We start from the raw sequence: 13,342 nt of genomic DNA, 5'->3' as shown, positions 1-13,342 counted from the left end.
GATATGACGTCAGCGAATGGGGAGCTGACCGGAAGGACGAGTTGACCGGAAGAGGAAGAAGGGCAGAGGGAGCCTCGATCGGGATTTCGTGCCCTTTTCGAACGGGGTTGTTGTCAGGAGAGGACGTGCGAAGCGATCGTCTAGGTTTGGGAGAAACAGCTGCTATTCCTAGTGTTCTTCGGGTCGGGGCGAGTTGTGAGGATCGGATACCGCAAGACAGACTCGCAGACGAGGAAGGAAAACCGAAGTAAGGCGATTACATCTACTCGTACGCATACACTACACAGACCATCCTTAAATCAGGTGACATCTCCTGGATATTACCCAATCAACTTACTGGAATATCATACCATATCAGAGAATATTCTATGATGTTCCTGCACTATGGGGTTTATTAAAGTGAAATTGCACCAGGATCAGCACAGAAGTTCAAGAGAGTTCCCAAGGAGATAGATGAACACAAGTTTCTTGATCCCAATGCAGTTTGTGTTTAAAAGAATTACTTTGTCTTCAATGTTCTTCTCCAGATACGTACCATGAATACATTATCCTCATCTTTTGTCACTAAAATTAGTAGCCAGCCATTTCTTAATCATAAGTTCATTAGAAGCACACCTTGGATGCACAGACAACAAGCTCTTAAACAGAGAAGTTTCCCTAAGTAAAGAAACTTTGGCTAGTATAGACAGAGCATTATTCTTGCCGCTTACATGAAGCTAATCCTTTCTATTATTAATGTAACTATAAACTTCATTTGTTTCTAGCACTCCGCTGACAAGCCATCATGTAACTATGTAAAAATTGAAATTCAAAAGATGCGGCATCTTACAGCGAGAACTGTTCCCATTATTGTGAATGCCCTAGGTATGATAAGAAAGGGATGTCAAAAACATCTAGATAATATCCCAGGAGAACCATATCTCAGAGAAATCCAAAAGATTGTACTGATAAGTACTGCCCACATCCTTAGAAAAACCCTATCGATTTAAATGGCTGTGATGTATTACATGAAGATATTTCACTACTGCCCCTATCACTTACCCTCCCCAAGCTTTCGGTCATACTGTAATATCTCTTATCCTTCGCTCGCCCTAGGACACTGGATGTGTCTCAGCGCAGCAAGTGATTGTAACAAGCATGCAGATCAAAAGTAAATAATAATAATAATAATAATCCTTTCTACAATAGGCACAAGGCCTGACATTTTAAGGGATGGGTTAAGTCGATTACATCAACCCCAGTGCTCAACTGGTACTTATTTTATCATCCCCGGTGGAATTTGAACTCAGAATATAAAGATGGATGAAATGCTGCGGAGCATTTTGCCCAGCATGCTAATGATTCAGCTAGCTCACCACCTCAATAATAATAATTTTTTATTATTATTATCTGCAGTCAGTCGTCACAACTATGACTGTTCATGGTTTTAGCAAGACTTCATAAACTTCACAACAACAGTAACAACAATAACAACAACAGTAGCAAACAATGATTTCCAGTTTAGACACAAGGCCAGTAATTTTGAGGAGTAGGGGTTAATTGATACCGTTGATCTCAGATGAAAGGTAAAGTTTGACTTTCGAAATCAGAATATTGTGAGTCAACATGTGCAATAACTGAAGGATATTACCAGGACAAAACATAAAAATGGCCAGGATTTACACAAAACTGACTGTATAAAAATGTTTTTAAGTAAAGACGTATGGAGAACCTTATAAGTTACTTACCAGCAAATGTCACATTCGAAATCATCAGAAGAAATGCCATCAATCCAGTTAGAAGAAAACTGGAGGGAAACCTTTGAGTTGCCATCATGGCATACATTCCTTGAAGGAAACTTACATGCAAGAAAATAAGTAACCTAATGGATCGAGCTTTCTTCGATGTGTCAAAAAATAGCCTTTAACAATTTTTGGAAACCGTCAGGAAATTTTTGAAGACCAAAACCTTTTGTTTTCTCTTGTTCTTGTAATACGTCAAAGAATGTGTTTCCTATGAATTTCTGTAAAAAATATTTAAAAAATGAAGATTAGTGTAAAAATGAAGATTAGTTTTCTCTCTTTCTCTCACTTTGACTTGCCATACCGATATTTAAATAAATATGTTTGACTAAAGGCATATACATACTCTACAGATGAATACAGCAAGCCACGTGGTTGAGAAGTTTGCTTGGATTTTCTCGTGGTTCCAGATTCTATCACGCTGGAAGGTACCTTCAAAGTGAATTCTGTATTTCTAAATAAAATACAGACATGTGTCCGTATTCAACTGGTTCAACAAGCCATGACTTGAAGTCCTATTCAATACAAACTTGTATGTGTGTGTGAGCGTGTGTGTGAGCGCGTGTGTGCGCGCGCGCGTGTGTGTGTGCATACATAATACACACACATTCACACACACATACAAATAAAGGTATAGATGTTGAGCCATCTAATGTGACTCTACTCAGAAGGCTGTAATATCATTTGACAGGAAAACAGTATAAAGAAATACATGGAACAAGGTGGTAACTTTAAATGCCTTTAATGCCGGCCACACGTATATATACACAAGCTGAATGATAAATGGAAGTGGTTGATGGACATTTATTCATATGTCTACATGCATCAGCGTGGGTTGTATGTTTGCTGTTAACCTTGGTGAGGAAGCTCACGAACAGCGATATGTTAGAACTTGTGCAGTGTTGTCGGTGTTGTGTAGAGATGTTGCTGACGACGTTGGTGAGAGACATGATGGTGGCGACGAAGATGGAGGTCGCTGTTATGTTAGACCTTAGAAGGTCTGGAACCAACAGACCTCGAGACTAAGAGGAGGTAAGTTTTTATAGCTAACGGTAGGCTCAAATGGAGTTTAGAACAGACTTCTCATGTGATTTATTTGGGGGCTGCAATTGGTTAGGTTGCATATTAGCGTGCGATAGAGTAAGAGACAAATTGCGCCAACACCAACCAATCAGAGTGGTAGATACAACGGAGTCCGAAACAGCGCCCAAAGGTTAGCTGTTACCTGCTACGTTCGTATGTAGGAATATATAATAGATAGAGGAAGTTCATTAGAGTTCGCTACAAAGTCATACCAAAAATGCGATACAACAAATTCTTCATTTATTTAAATTATCTCTAACAGGAGTGGCTGTATGGTAAGTAGCTTGCTTACAAACCACATAGTTCCGGGTTCATTCCCACTGCGTGGCACCTTGGGCAAGTGTCTTCTACTATAGCCTCGGGCCGACCAAAGCCTTGTGTGTGGATTTGGTAGACAGAAACTAAAAGAAGCCGGTCGTATATATGTAAATATATATATGTATGTGTGTGTATATGTTTGTGTGTCTGTGTTTGTCCCCCAACATCGCTTGACAACCGATGTTGGTGTGTTTACGTCCCCGTAACTTAGCAGTTCGGCAAAAGAAACCAATAGAATAAGTACTAGGCTTCCAAAGGAGAAGTCCATGGGTCGATTTGCTCGACAAAAGGCGGTGCGACAGTGTGGCCGCAGTCAAATGACTGAAACAAGTAAAAAAGAAAAGAGAACTCAAAGTGTGTGTTTGTAAGTGCGTGTGTTTGTGTGTGTGTGTGTGTGTGTGCGCGCGCGCGCGCGTGTGTGTATGTTAACATACATTAGTTTTTGCGGTCTAAATATATTTGTGATGTTTGTGCTGGCACATATACTACACAAAGAAAATAAAAACTACTGCTATTTTCACTTTCAGCTACTTCCCATATTATTTTATACATATTTACCTAGTCATATTTCGTGCTATCTTATTTTCTATTTATCTACTTCATTGTTTATCTTTTATTATTTTTCATTAATCATAATCTCGGAATTATCTCCCCTGCTCTGCTGCTCAAAGGATTCTTTTTGCTGAATCACATAACATTTCACTCAATGATAACGCGAAACCCTGTTTAACCAGTGGAATGTGTATATCATTATCTTTTATCAGTCGTTTTTCTATATGCATCTGATGAATTACCCTTGAGATATTGGATGTCTGTCATAGAAAGATATAGAACACAAGCAAATAAGGATACGTGGTATTGGCTGAATAAAACAAGCACATTCTAAGAGCATATATCAAGTAATTTTCTCCCAATACAATAAACTTGTATTTACACTCATACACACACACACATACACACGCATATTACACACATACATGCACACACACACTCGCATACACACACATACGCACGTATGTATATACTTCAGATATTTTTTTTTTAAATGTTCAATAAAGTTGATACATACTAAAATGTAAAGTTTGTACATCTTTTTTTAATACTATTTGTAAGATTTTATTGAATAATAGACAACCCGTGACCCGTTGGGTCACCAATAACTCAAGGTACCCGAAAAACCGCGCATTTCGGGAACCCGTGGTCCGATTTACGCGAAACTTGTTTTATTCCGTTTGTATTCACATTCCAATGGTACCTTACTTTCAGAATATTTTCCCATTATGTACCGGTTTGGCTATTTATAAAGGTGATCGCAGTAAAGGGCAATAACTCCAAGTTTCACTGCTTAAATTTGTAGAAACAATCTCCAAAAAACCGTGTATCTCAGGAATCCGCGGTCCGATTTATGCGAAACTTGTTTTATTCTGTTTGTATTTACATTTGAGAGATCCTTACTTTGAGAGTATTTTCCCATTATGTGCCGGTTTGGTTGTATTAAATTACAGACAAGCAAGTAAGCAAGCAAGCATCACAGAGTTTTAGTAGTATGTAGATACAGTTATTATAAGGTGTTTCAGTCTTATATGGTCTTATCAAGAATGATATGACTTCTAACATGGTTATTAATCAGTCTCTATAAACTATATTCAAATCATGCAAAAAGAAAAAGAAAAACTAATAAAACTAATTTGAAACATTCCACAGTGTCAAAACAGAAAGATGTAATTACATTCATGTACAAATAAATAGTTAATAGGAAAGAAATCTAAAAAAATATATCAAACATATACAAGTAAATGAATAACTAATAATAATCCTTTCTGGTATAAGCACAAGGCCTGAAATTTTTTGAGGAAGGGTCAGTCAATTAGATCGATCCAGTACGCAACTGGTGCTTAATTTATCACTCCGAAAGGATGAAAAGCAAAGTCAACCTTTGAACACAGAACGTGATGACTGGCGAAATACTGCTAAGCATTTTGCCCAGCATGCTAACTATTCTGTCAACTCTTGATAATATTAATAATAATAATAATAATAATAATAATAATAATAATAATAATAATAATAATGATTGGCACAAGGCCAGCAAGTTCGAGGGGAGGGGTAAGTTGATAACATCGACCCCAGTGCTCAACTGGTACTTATTTTATCAATCCTGAAAGGATTAAAAGCAAAATCAACCTCAGAGGAATTTGAATTTGTCCATTTCTTAATGGCACGTCAAATTTGCAAAAATTCTTGATTCTTAGAATTATCTCCCCTTCTCATGTGGAGCTGATCTTAATTGCCATTTGGTTACTATGATACTCCTCCACCACTAAGCCACGTGTGTATCTACTACATATGTGGAACTCTGTGGGTGTGTTTGTTTGTGTCGTTGTTATCTAACTCCTCCTACACCGTTTTATCGAGTTAGATGAAACTTGACACGTGAGTAGAACTCATGTTTGGAAAACTAGTGACATACTTAGATTGTTGAAAAAATCGATAATAGGGCTCCTGAAAGGGGTTCTTATATCTACTACATATAACTAATATATCATTTTTAAACATTCAAGGGAAACTACCCATTCGTGTTGGTAAATTATTTCGTATGAATAAAATTGAGTATGCTTATTTCTTAGTATTTGAACTAATTTAATTATTTTCACAATTTATCCAGTACAACCCTTTAACAAGTAAATAGTATTTTCCTAAACAATACGTCCACTTATTTTGGTTAGTGATTTATTCACGAGTATTCTAACACTAGCGCCGCTGAGAGTAATATTCTCTGCGAACGCACAAAAGCATTTTTCAGAGTTATTTACTTTGAATTGTTATTATCTCATATCTGATTAGCCTGTTATTACATAACATGCTTCACGATTTTAGTATACATACCTTATTAGTATTTCCTCCTAAATTCTATATACTCTGGGAACGTATTAAAGCCCTTTTCGGTGCTACTTTATTTGAATTCTTACTATCGGATAATTAATTTCATGTTATTACATAATTGACTTCACTATTTGGGTATTCATAACTTATTGGTCATTGTTGCATTTTTTGCTAACCCTGTATAATTCTCGTTTCAGTAAATAATAATGCCAGACCCTCAGCTTACTCAAGAAATGAAGAGGCATGCTGTTATTATGGCTGAGCATAGCGATTTAGAAATATCTCGATTTTTAAAAGTTGCTAGATCTTTCGTCTACAAAGTTTGTAAGGAGCTAGAGACTGAAGATGGAAACGTATCACCAGTATCAAAGCATAAAAACACTCTGGAATCATCTAAACACTCTGAAATCATCAGAACACCAGAATATATCCAGCAAGTTCAACAGACCATTGATTACAATCCCAATTGCAAAAGATCTCCATGTGTCAGAAAGAACAGTCAGAAATTTTGTCCACGAAGCCATCAGATATAAGTCTTATATAATGTCAGAAAAAGCAAAAGAAAATCACTACATCAGATCTAAAAAGCTCTCAAACAAATTGAAAAATCCAGTAGAAGAAGATTTGATTTGGTTTTTAGCGTGGGAAGTCGCTAATAAAAGCGTTAACACTTTAATAATTGGACTGAATCATTAATCCAATAACTATGAAATATGTCTGTGCAGCAAAAGACAATAACACTCATCCTTTGTGAACAGCTTCATGTTCAAGGTTTTATTCCGACATGCGATAAATGAACGCGTACAGTGAGTATACGATGTTCAATAAAGATTTTGAAAAAAGGTTTTGAACAACTTGCCATGTTCCATGATGACTTTGAGTAAATAGAAATAAATCAAGCTACGAGATTTACTTTCCACAGGCACTAGACGTAGAATACCATGACGAGCTATTTGTGGGAAATCAGATATTGAATTCATGTACCTGGCTCTCTCTAGGTCGCGGTGGACTTTGTCGCGTCTCGGAGAAGCAGGTTCAACCCGATTTTCGGTTTGGATGTTTCAACCAAGATCACTGAATATATTTTTGCTGCTTTGGACAAGTGTTTTCCTAAATCTAATCGGTTTCATGCTATTTACAATCGACACACCGTGATGCTAACTCTGCTAATTTAGAATAGCTTGTGCATCGCATAAACAATAGCAAAATGCAGCAAAGGTCCAATAACCCACCTACTGGATCTAGCGAACAATTGCATCTATATACCAACCAACGAGATGTAAACCGCAATGATAAACACCAACTACGATCAAATTGTGGAAGTAGAAATACTTATGATACAGCTAACACGATAACAACACCGGTAAATGGAGCTGGGACTGCCTTATATACAAATAGATACGATAAATGCTCATGTGTGAGTAAAAATCTTGTATATAAATGTACCGTGCACGGAAGGGGAGGGCCGTATGTTTACAATGGGCAGATGGCTGATTCATTTAAGAATCGTTATCATAACCATGTTGCCAGCTTTAAGACAATCAATGAGAGACATTCAACATCTTTGGCAGATTTTGTATGGCGACTGAAGGAGGATAAAATGAAGTACACCATAAATTGGTCCATAGTAAGGTACGCGAAACCATACAATATAATTTCCAGGAGATGCCGTCTCTGCTCTGAGGAATCCCTTTCTATTCTGTGGACTAACGAGAAGATCATTAATAGAATTTCTGAACGACTTTCGAGATTCCTACACGCATATAAATGTATTTTCGCACAATGCAGTGGGAATGAATTTTGAGTAACCGTTTACATAATTTAATTTACTTTAAGGTATGGATGACTTAAGTTTACTTTTAATCTCCCCATTCTTACAAACACCAAGTAGATAGCTAAATCGCTTCGTGATCATGAGTGCATCAAACCTCACGTATGCGTATGCTCGCATTTTTGCGGATGCTTGTATGAGCGAGTGTACTCACGCCATGCAGCTTGCCCGGGGGCATTTATATATCCATATTTGTTAACGGTTATATTTAATACTTTTCTCGCTGGATTGTGTGTTCGTTTTTCTTTTTGCCATCTGTGATTTTATTTTTGATCATCTATATATTTCCTCCGTCTGGCTGCTTTTCTTTCTATAAAACGGGAAGTTACATTGCGGAACAGTTGTTTTAACAAATTGTATTTATTTATCACCCGACGAGAAACATCTGCACTGCCGGATGCTCCTGAACGAGTTGTTGAGTGTCCTACCTATGAGGAATCGATGCTAGATGTGTCGAAACGATTGAGGTGATCAATAATAAATTCTCGTATATTCCATCTTACGTCTTTTATTTGCCATATATATATATGTATGTATATATATAATAAATCTCTGAACGAGGTGCATATATATATATACATAAGCTTTTCTAAAAATTACTTGATACAGTTACAATAATTAGATAAAACATTATATTTTATTTAAAGTTATTTACTTTAAAAAAATTCTTTTATTTAACAGAATGTCACTAACATTTGTGCAAGAAATTCGTATATAGCACGTATTTTATATCTAGTGTGTTTTTGTGTGTAAGCTCTTTCGTTTTTCAACTTGTAAAATCACATGCGCTCTGGGTTAATGCATTATCTATTTTTGACTTTTTTCTATTTGAAATAGTTATCTATTTTTCTATTTGAGATAAGTAATTATATGGATGAAACAGTTGTAGAGCTTAGAATGAAATTATGAAACGTCTGTGAAAATTTTGTATGTAGTATATATATATATGTATAGTATACATATATATATATTATGTTATATATATATAAGTATATATATCTATATATATATACATATTTCTTTCTGTTTTTCTCTCCCACCCTTTCTCTAATTCTTCTCCTCCGCTTCACCGTTCTCTTTCTCTCCCTCTCTCTCCCTCACTCTTCCTCCTTGACTTTCTCGTTGCTCACACGTGACCAGTGGCTATCTTTCTTTCTTCCCCTTGCCTTATGAGAGACAAGACACACTTTTGTTTGTCTCCTGTCAAAGCTCATTTCTCCAGCGTTCACCACTTCACCTCATTATGGCTTAACAGCCCTTACCGTTTGTTTTTACAGTTTTGTTCTTACTGTCCTGTTTTTGTTACCACTTTAACCCCCTGCAAATTCCAAATTTTATTTAATTTGCTTTGCCTGTCTCATTTCTCTATTTGTTTCTTTCATTGTTTGAAAAAAAGTTCGTTTTCTATGTTTTTGTTTTTTATGTTCTCTTTTTTCATTTTGTTCATGGTTTTTTGACGTCCTGTACCCATATATGCTTGTATATATACATATATATGTAGGTATGTACATATATATATATGTATATATGTATGTAATATATGTGTGTGTGTGTGTGTGTATGTATGTATATATTAGTGGGGCGGGGGCGAAACACAATCATATTTAAGGAACCTTAATTCCACAGTATGCACAGAGTTTCAAATAGTATTTTAAATAAAATATATGAAAATTAGGGTTATGTGACCTCCGTACCCGTCACATACACCCACACCTACAATTAAATACCTTAATTTTCTATAGTAATCATATAATCTCTAGCACATCTATACTAAATTGCTTATGGATATGAAGCATTTGATTGTATTTCACTGTAGAAACCTTGTTTAAAACATCTGATGATTAAAAATAACAAAAACATTGAAATATAGGACAGTTGGTAGGTAGGCACCCTTCCAGCATAGTAAAATTACAACTTTTCCATATTAGATTAATTTTTTTAAGAAAATATATACATTTGTTAAATGATTTTCGTTTGTTTTACAGATTATTTCAGAAATATTGTTGTATTATAATTTTACAAAAATACCTACATAAATTCAAACTGTAATAATTTAAGTATATAAAATTATATAATGACCACAAGAAGTAAAAGCTGTTATTCAGCATTTGGATTTCCTGCAGAATTTCCTACAGCATCAAAGGCTGATGCATTCTGACATTATTTATACATAAGTAAACATAGGTGCAGGAGTGGGTGTGTGTTAAGTAGCTTGCTTACAAACCACATGATTCTGGGTTCAGTCCCACTGCATGGCACCTTGGGCAAGTGCCTTCTACTATAGCCTCGGGCCGACCAAAGCCTTGTGAGTGGATTTGGTAGACAGAAACTGAAAGAAGCCTACCGTATATATGTATATATATGTGTGTGTGTGTGTGTGTGTGTCTGTGTGTCTGTGTTTGCCCCCCCAACATTGCTTGACAACCGATGCTGGTGTGTTTACATTCCAATAACTTAGCAGTTCGGCAAAAGAGACCGATAGAATAAGTACTAGGCTTACAAAGAATAAGTCCTGGGGTTGATTTGCTCGACTAAAGGTGGTGCTCCAGCATGGCCACAGTCAAATGACTGAAACACATAAAAGAGAGTAAAAGAATAAAAGAGTATGAAGAACAGATAACAAAAACTTCAGCCACAGCGAAAGAATTCTACCAGATTGTGGCAGATGTTCAAACAATATGGAACAAATTTTCTTTCCCTTACATTGGGTTTAAGGGAATAGCTCTAAAAATTGAGAGATTCATTGAATCTGCTTATAAATTAAACAAAATACCTATCAAAGAGGAGATAGTTTTGATAAGAAATTAGAGGAGTTTAATGGAATGCTTGACTTATGTACCAGCACATGTTATGACAAACAAATAAAAAGATCTGACTGTCATAACCAATACCTCTTCTCTGTCATAGCCAAGGAGTCAAGCATGCTATCAATTTAGTGACAAAAGCACCTGAAGTCAGAATAGGCTACAAAAATAGGCACAATTTTATATTAGATGTACAGAAATCAAGACAAAGTTTACCTCACTTTGACTGGAAAAGACAATGGTCATTTAGTTAAATAGTCAATACTACTAATCCTTATTTTATGGTGTTCACTGTTCATGCATTTCGTTTGAGATTCATGCATATTTTTTTTTATTGCATATCATAATAATCATTAAGAATTTACATTTTTTTTTTACATTGAAAGTGTTTTTCTGAATATAGGCTGTTCTTATAGAAAAATTAATACAAACTATACAAATAAATAAAGATTTCAATAACTGTTTTTTTTTCAGGTGGTGGTGATGGGGTTTGCATATAATTTATAAAATGTTATATTGGTAATATTTAACCAATACAAAGTTAATAGCATTAAAACAAGTTTACAGTTCCTTACATTTTCAGTATTCAAAACACAGAATTAGGGGGTTGGCAATACTTTTTAAAATTTGTTCATTTATTTCTCACACCAAAATGAACACCGGCAATAAGTGGAATCAGAATACAAAATTTCGACCCACCCCCACACACTAATATATATATATATATATATATTTATATATATATATATATATATATATATGTATATATGTATGTATGTATGTATGTATGTATGTATGTATGTATACAGAAAGTGAGAAAGAGAGAAAGTAGGAAACAAAGAAATGAGAGAGAGAGAGATTCATACATACATATATACATAAATATGGCTTAGTGGTTAGGGGTATTCACTCACGGTCCTAAGGTCACAGGGGATTAGTTTAGGAGTCATGTCCCTTGGTTGGGCATGTTGTGAAGCCCCCAAGAGTTTCTTGAAGTGGGGAAAGGGTGTATTATTAATGCGGTGCTCCTGTCGTAGGTGTATGTAACTGTGTTCATTGGTCTGGTTTTTTTTTTCTGTAAAGGATAAAGTCAGGGTGGATGTTACGTTAGCATGTGGTGTGTAATGTGTGTGGAGGGGATCTGTGTAAATGTGGGGGTACAATTTATGTGACGGGGTATGTTATTATTATTATTATTATTATTATTATTATTATTATTATTATTATTATTGTTATTATTATTATTATTATTGTTGTTATTATTATTATTATTATTATTATTATTATTATTATTATTATTATTATTATCAGTGGCAAATCTAAATAATTAGATTTGCCACTGATAATAATAATAATAATTGATAATAATAATAATAATAATAATAATAATAATAATAATAATAATAATAATAATAATAATAATAACATCTTTATGAGTATTCATTTTGTATATTTACATATTCTTACATATATATATATTATGCACTTTCAGTGAGATTGATGGTTAAGTTGGGAGTTTTGACTTCCAATTTATAGTAAGCTGGTGCTTTGTGTACCCTTTTATATATATATATATATGTATATATACACACACACAGGGTTGGCTAAAGTTACCTGACAGTAAATCAAAACCCATTTAATTCCAAGATCAAAACAAAAAATTATTTTATATGAGACTTCGCTAATAAATAGACAAATGTAGAAAAAAAAAACAACTGGTGATTTTAACTCACAGCATTTCAATTATTAAACATTCATAATTGGAATGAATAAATAAAACTGAATATTAAGTATTTCTGGAACTTTGATTTACTGTCGAGTGACTTTTGGCCAATGCTGTATATATACGAATGCAGATACACTCAAACACACATGTACTCTCTCTCTCTCACACACACATGCACATAGGTAAAAATATAGAGAATTGAGCATAAAATAAGTGCATTCCCTGATCACTAACGCTTTTAAGATATTCATTTAAATTAATAATACTACTAAAGCAATATTTTAATTTTTTTCTGTTTATAAAATAAATATTGAGTTTAAGTTTTGGGGCAATTCATTCAAAATACACACACTCAGTTGTGGGTTTTGTTTTTCATTTGTTGGCTGAATCCCACTAGACACAGTAAAATAAAATATAAAATATAAAACAAATATACAAAGTGAAGAAAGCTTTTCACCTGTATATGTAATTGTGTGGTTGCCTTAACAGATCTGCTCACCTGACGTGCTTGCTTGCTTCTCTGTTTTGATGCTATTGTGTTGCACAAGCTGATAAATAACGAGTCACGTGTCAACAATACCAGGATTTCTATGTCAACAAAAAGTTGTTAGAGAAGGTATAAAAGGAGGCATTTACAAAATCAATCGAGCATCAACAGCAGACGATATTTTAAGAGGAGGAAAAGAAGCGAAGATGGACTTAAAAGAAATGAAAAGATAGATAGATAGAGAGATAGATAGATAGATACATACATACATACATACATACATACATACATACATAGACACACTGATAGGCAGACAGGCAGACAGACAGACACATAGATAGACAGATAGTCAGATTGATAGATAGACAAGCAGACAGGCAGATAGATAAATAAAAAGATAGAAGATAGACAGGCAGACAGTCGGACAGA

At 34.7% G+C, this 13,342-nt stretch overlaps 1 protein-coding gene across 4 annotated transcripts in view; it reads right to left on the bottom strand.

Moving 5' to 3' along the window:
* The window catches only part of LOC106874393 (uncharacterized), a 125,336-nt gene extending 112,259 nt beyond the window's left edge, over positions 1–13,077 (bottom strand). For 3 of the 4 annotated variants that reach the window (XM_014922110.2, XM_014922112.2, XM_014922113.2), the window contains exons 1-2: positions 12,884–13,019; positions 1,728–2,002 (exon numbers count right to left, since the gene is read on the bottom strand). In XM_014922110.2, the coding sequence (XP_014777596.1) occupies positions 1,728–1,824 (97 nt within the window). In that variant the 5' untranslated portion in view covers positions 1,825–2,002; positions 12,884–13,019. Of the gene's footprint in view, positions 1–1,727; positions 2,003–12,883 lie in introns of all 4 variants that reach the window. The other variant, XM_014922111.2, reaches the window with a different exon arrangement.
* Between the last annotated feature and the right edge of the window lie 265 nt (positions 13,078–13,342).

The sequence above is a fragment of the Octopus bimaculoides genome, chromosome 5 (genome assembly GCF_001194135.2).
Source record: "Octopus bimaculoides isolate UCB-OBI-ISO-001 chromosome 5, ASM119413v2, whole genome shotgun sequence".
NCBI classification, from domain to species: Eukaryota; Metazoa; Mollusca; class Cephalopoda; order Octopoda; family Octopodidae; genus Octopus; species Octopus bimaculoides.
The sequence above is the reverse complement of the archived record's forward strand: the minus strand, read 5'-3'. Positions and strand labels throughout refer to the sequence as shown.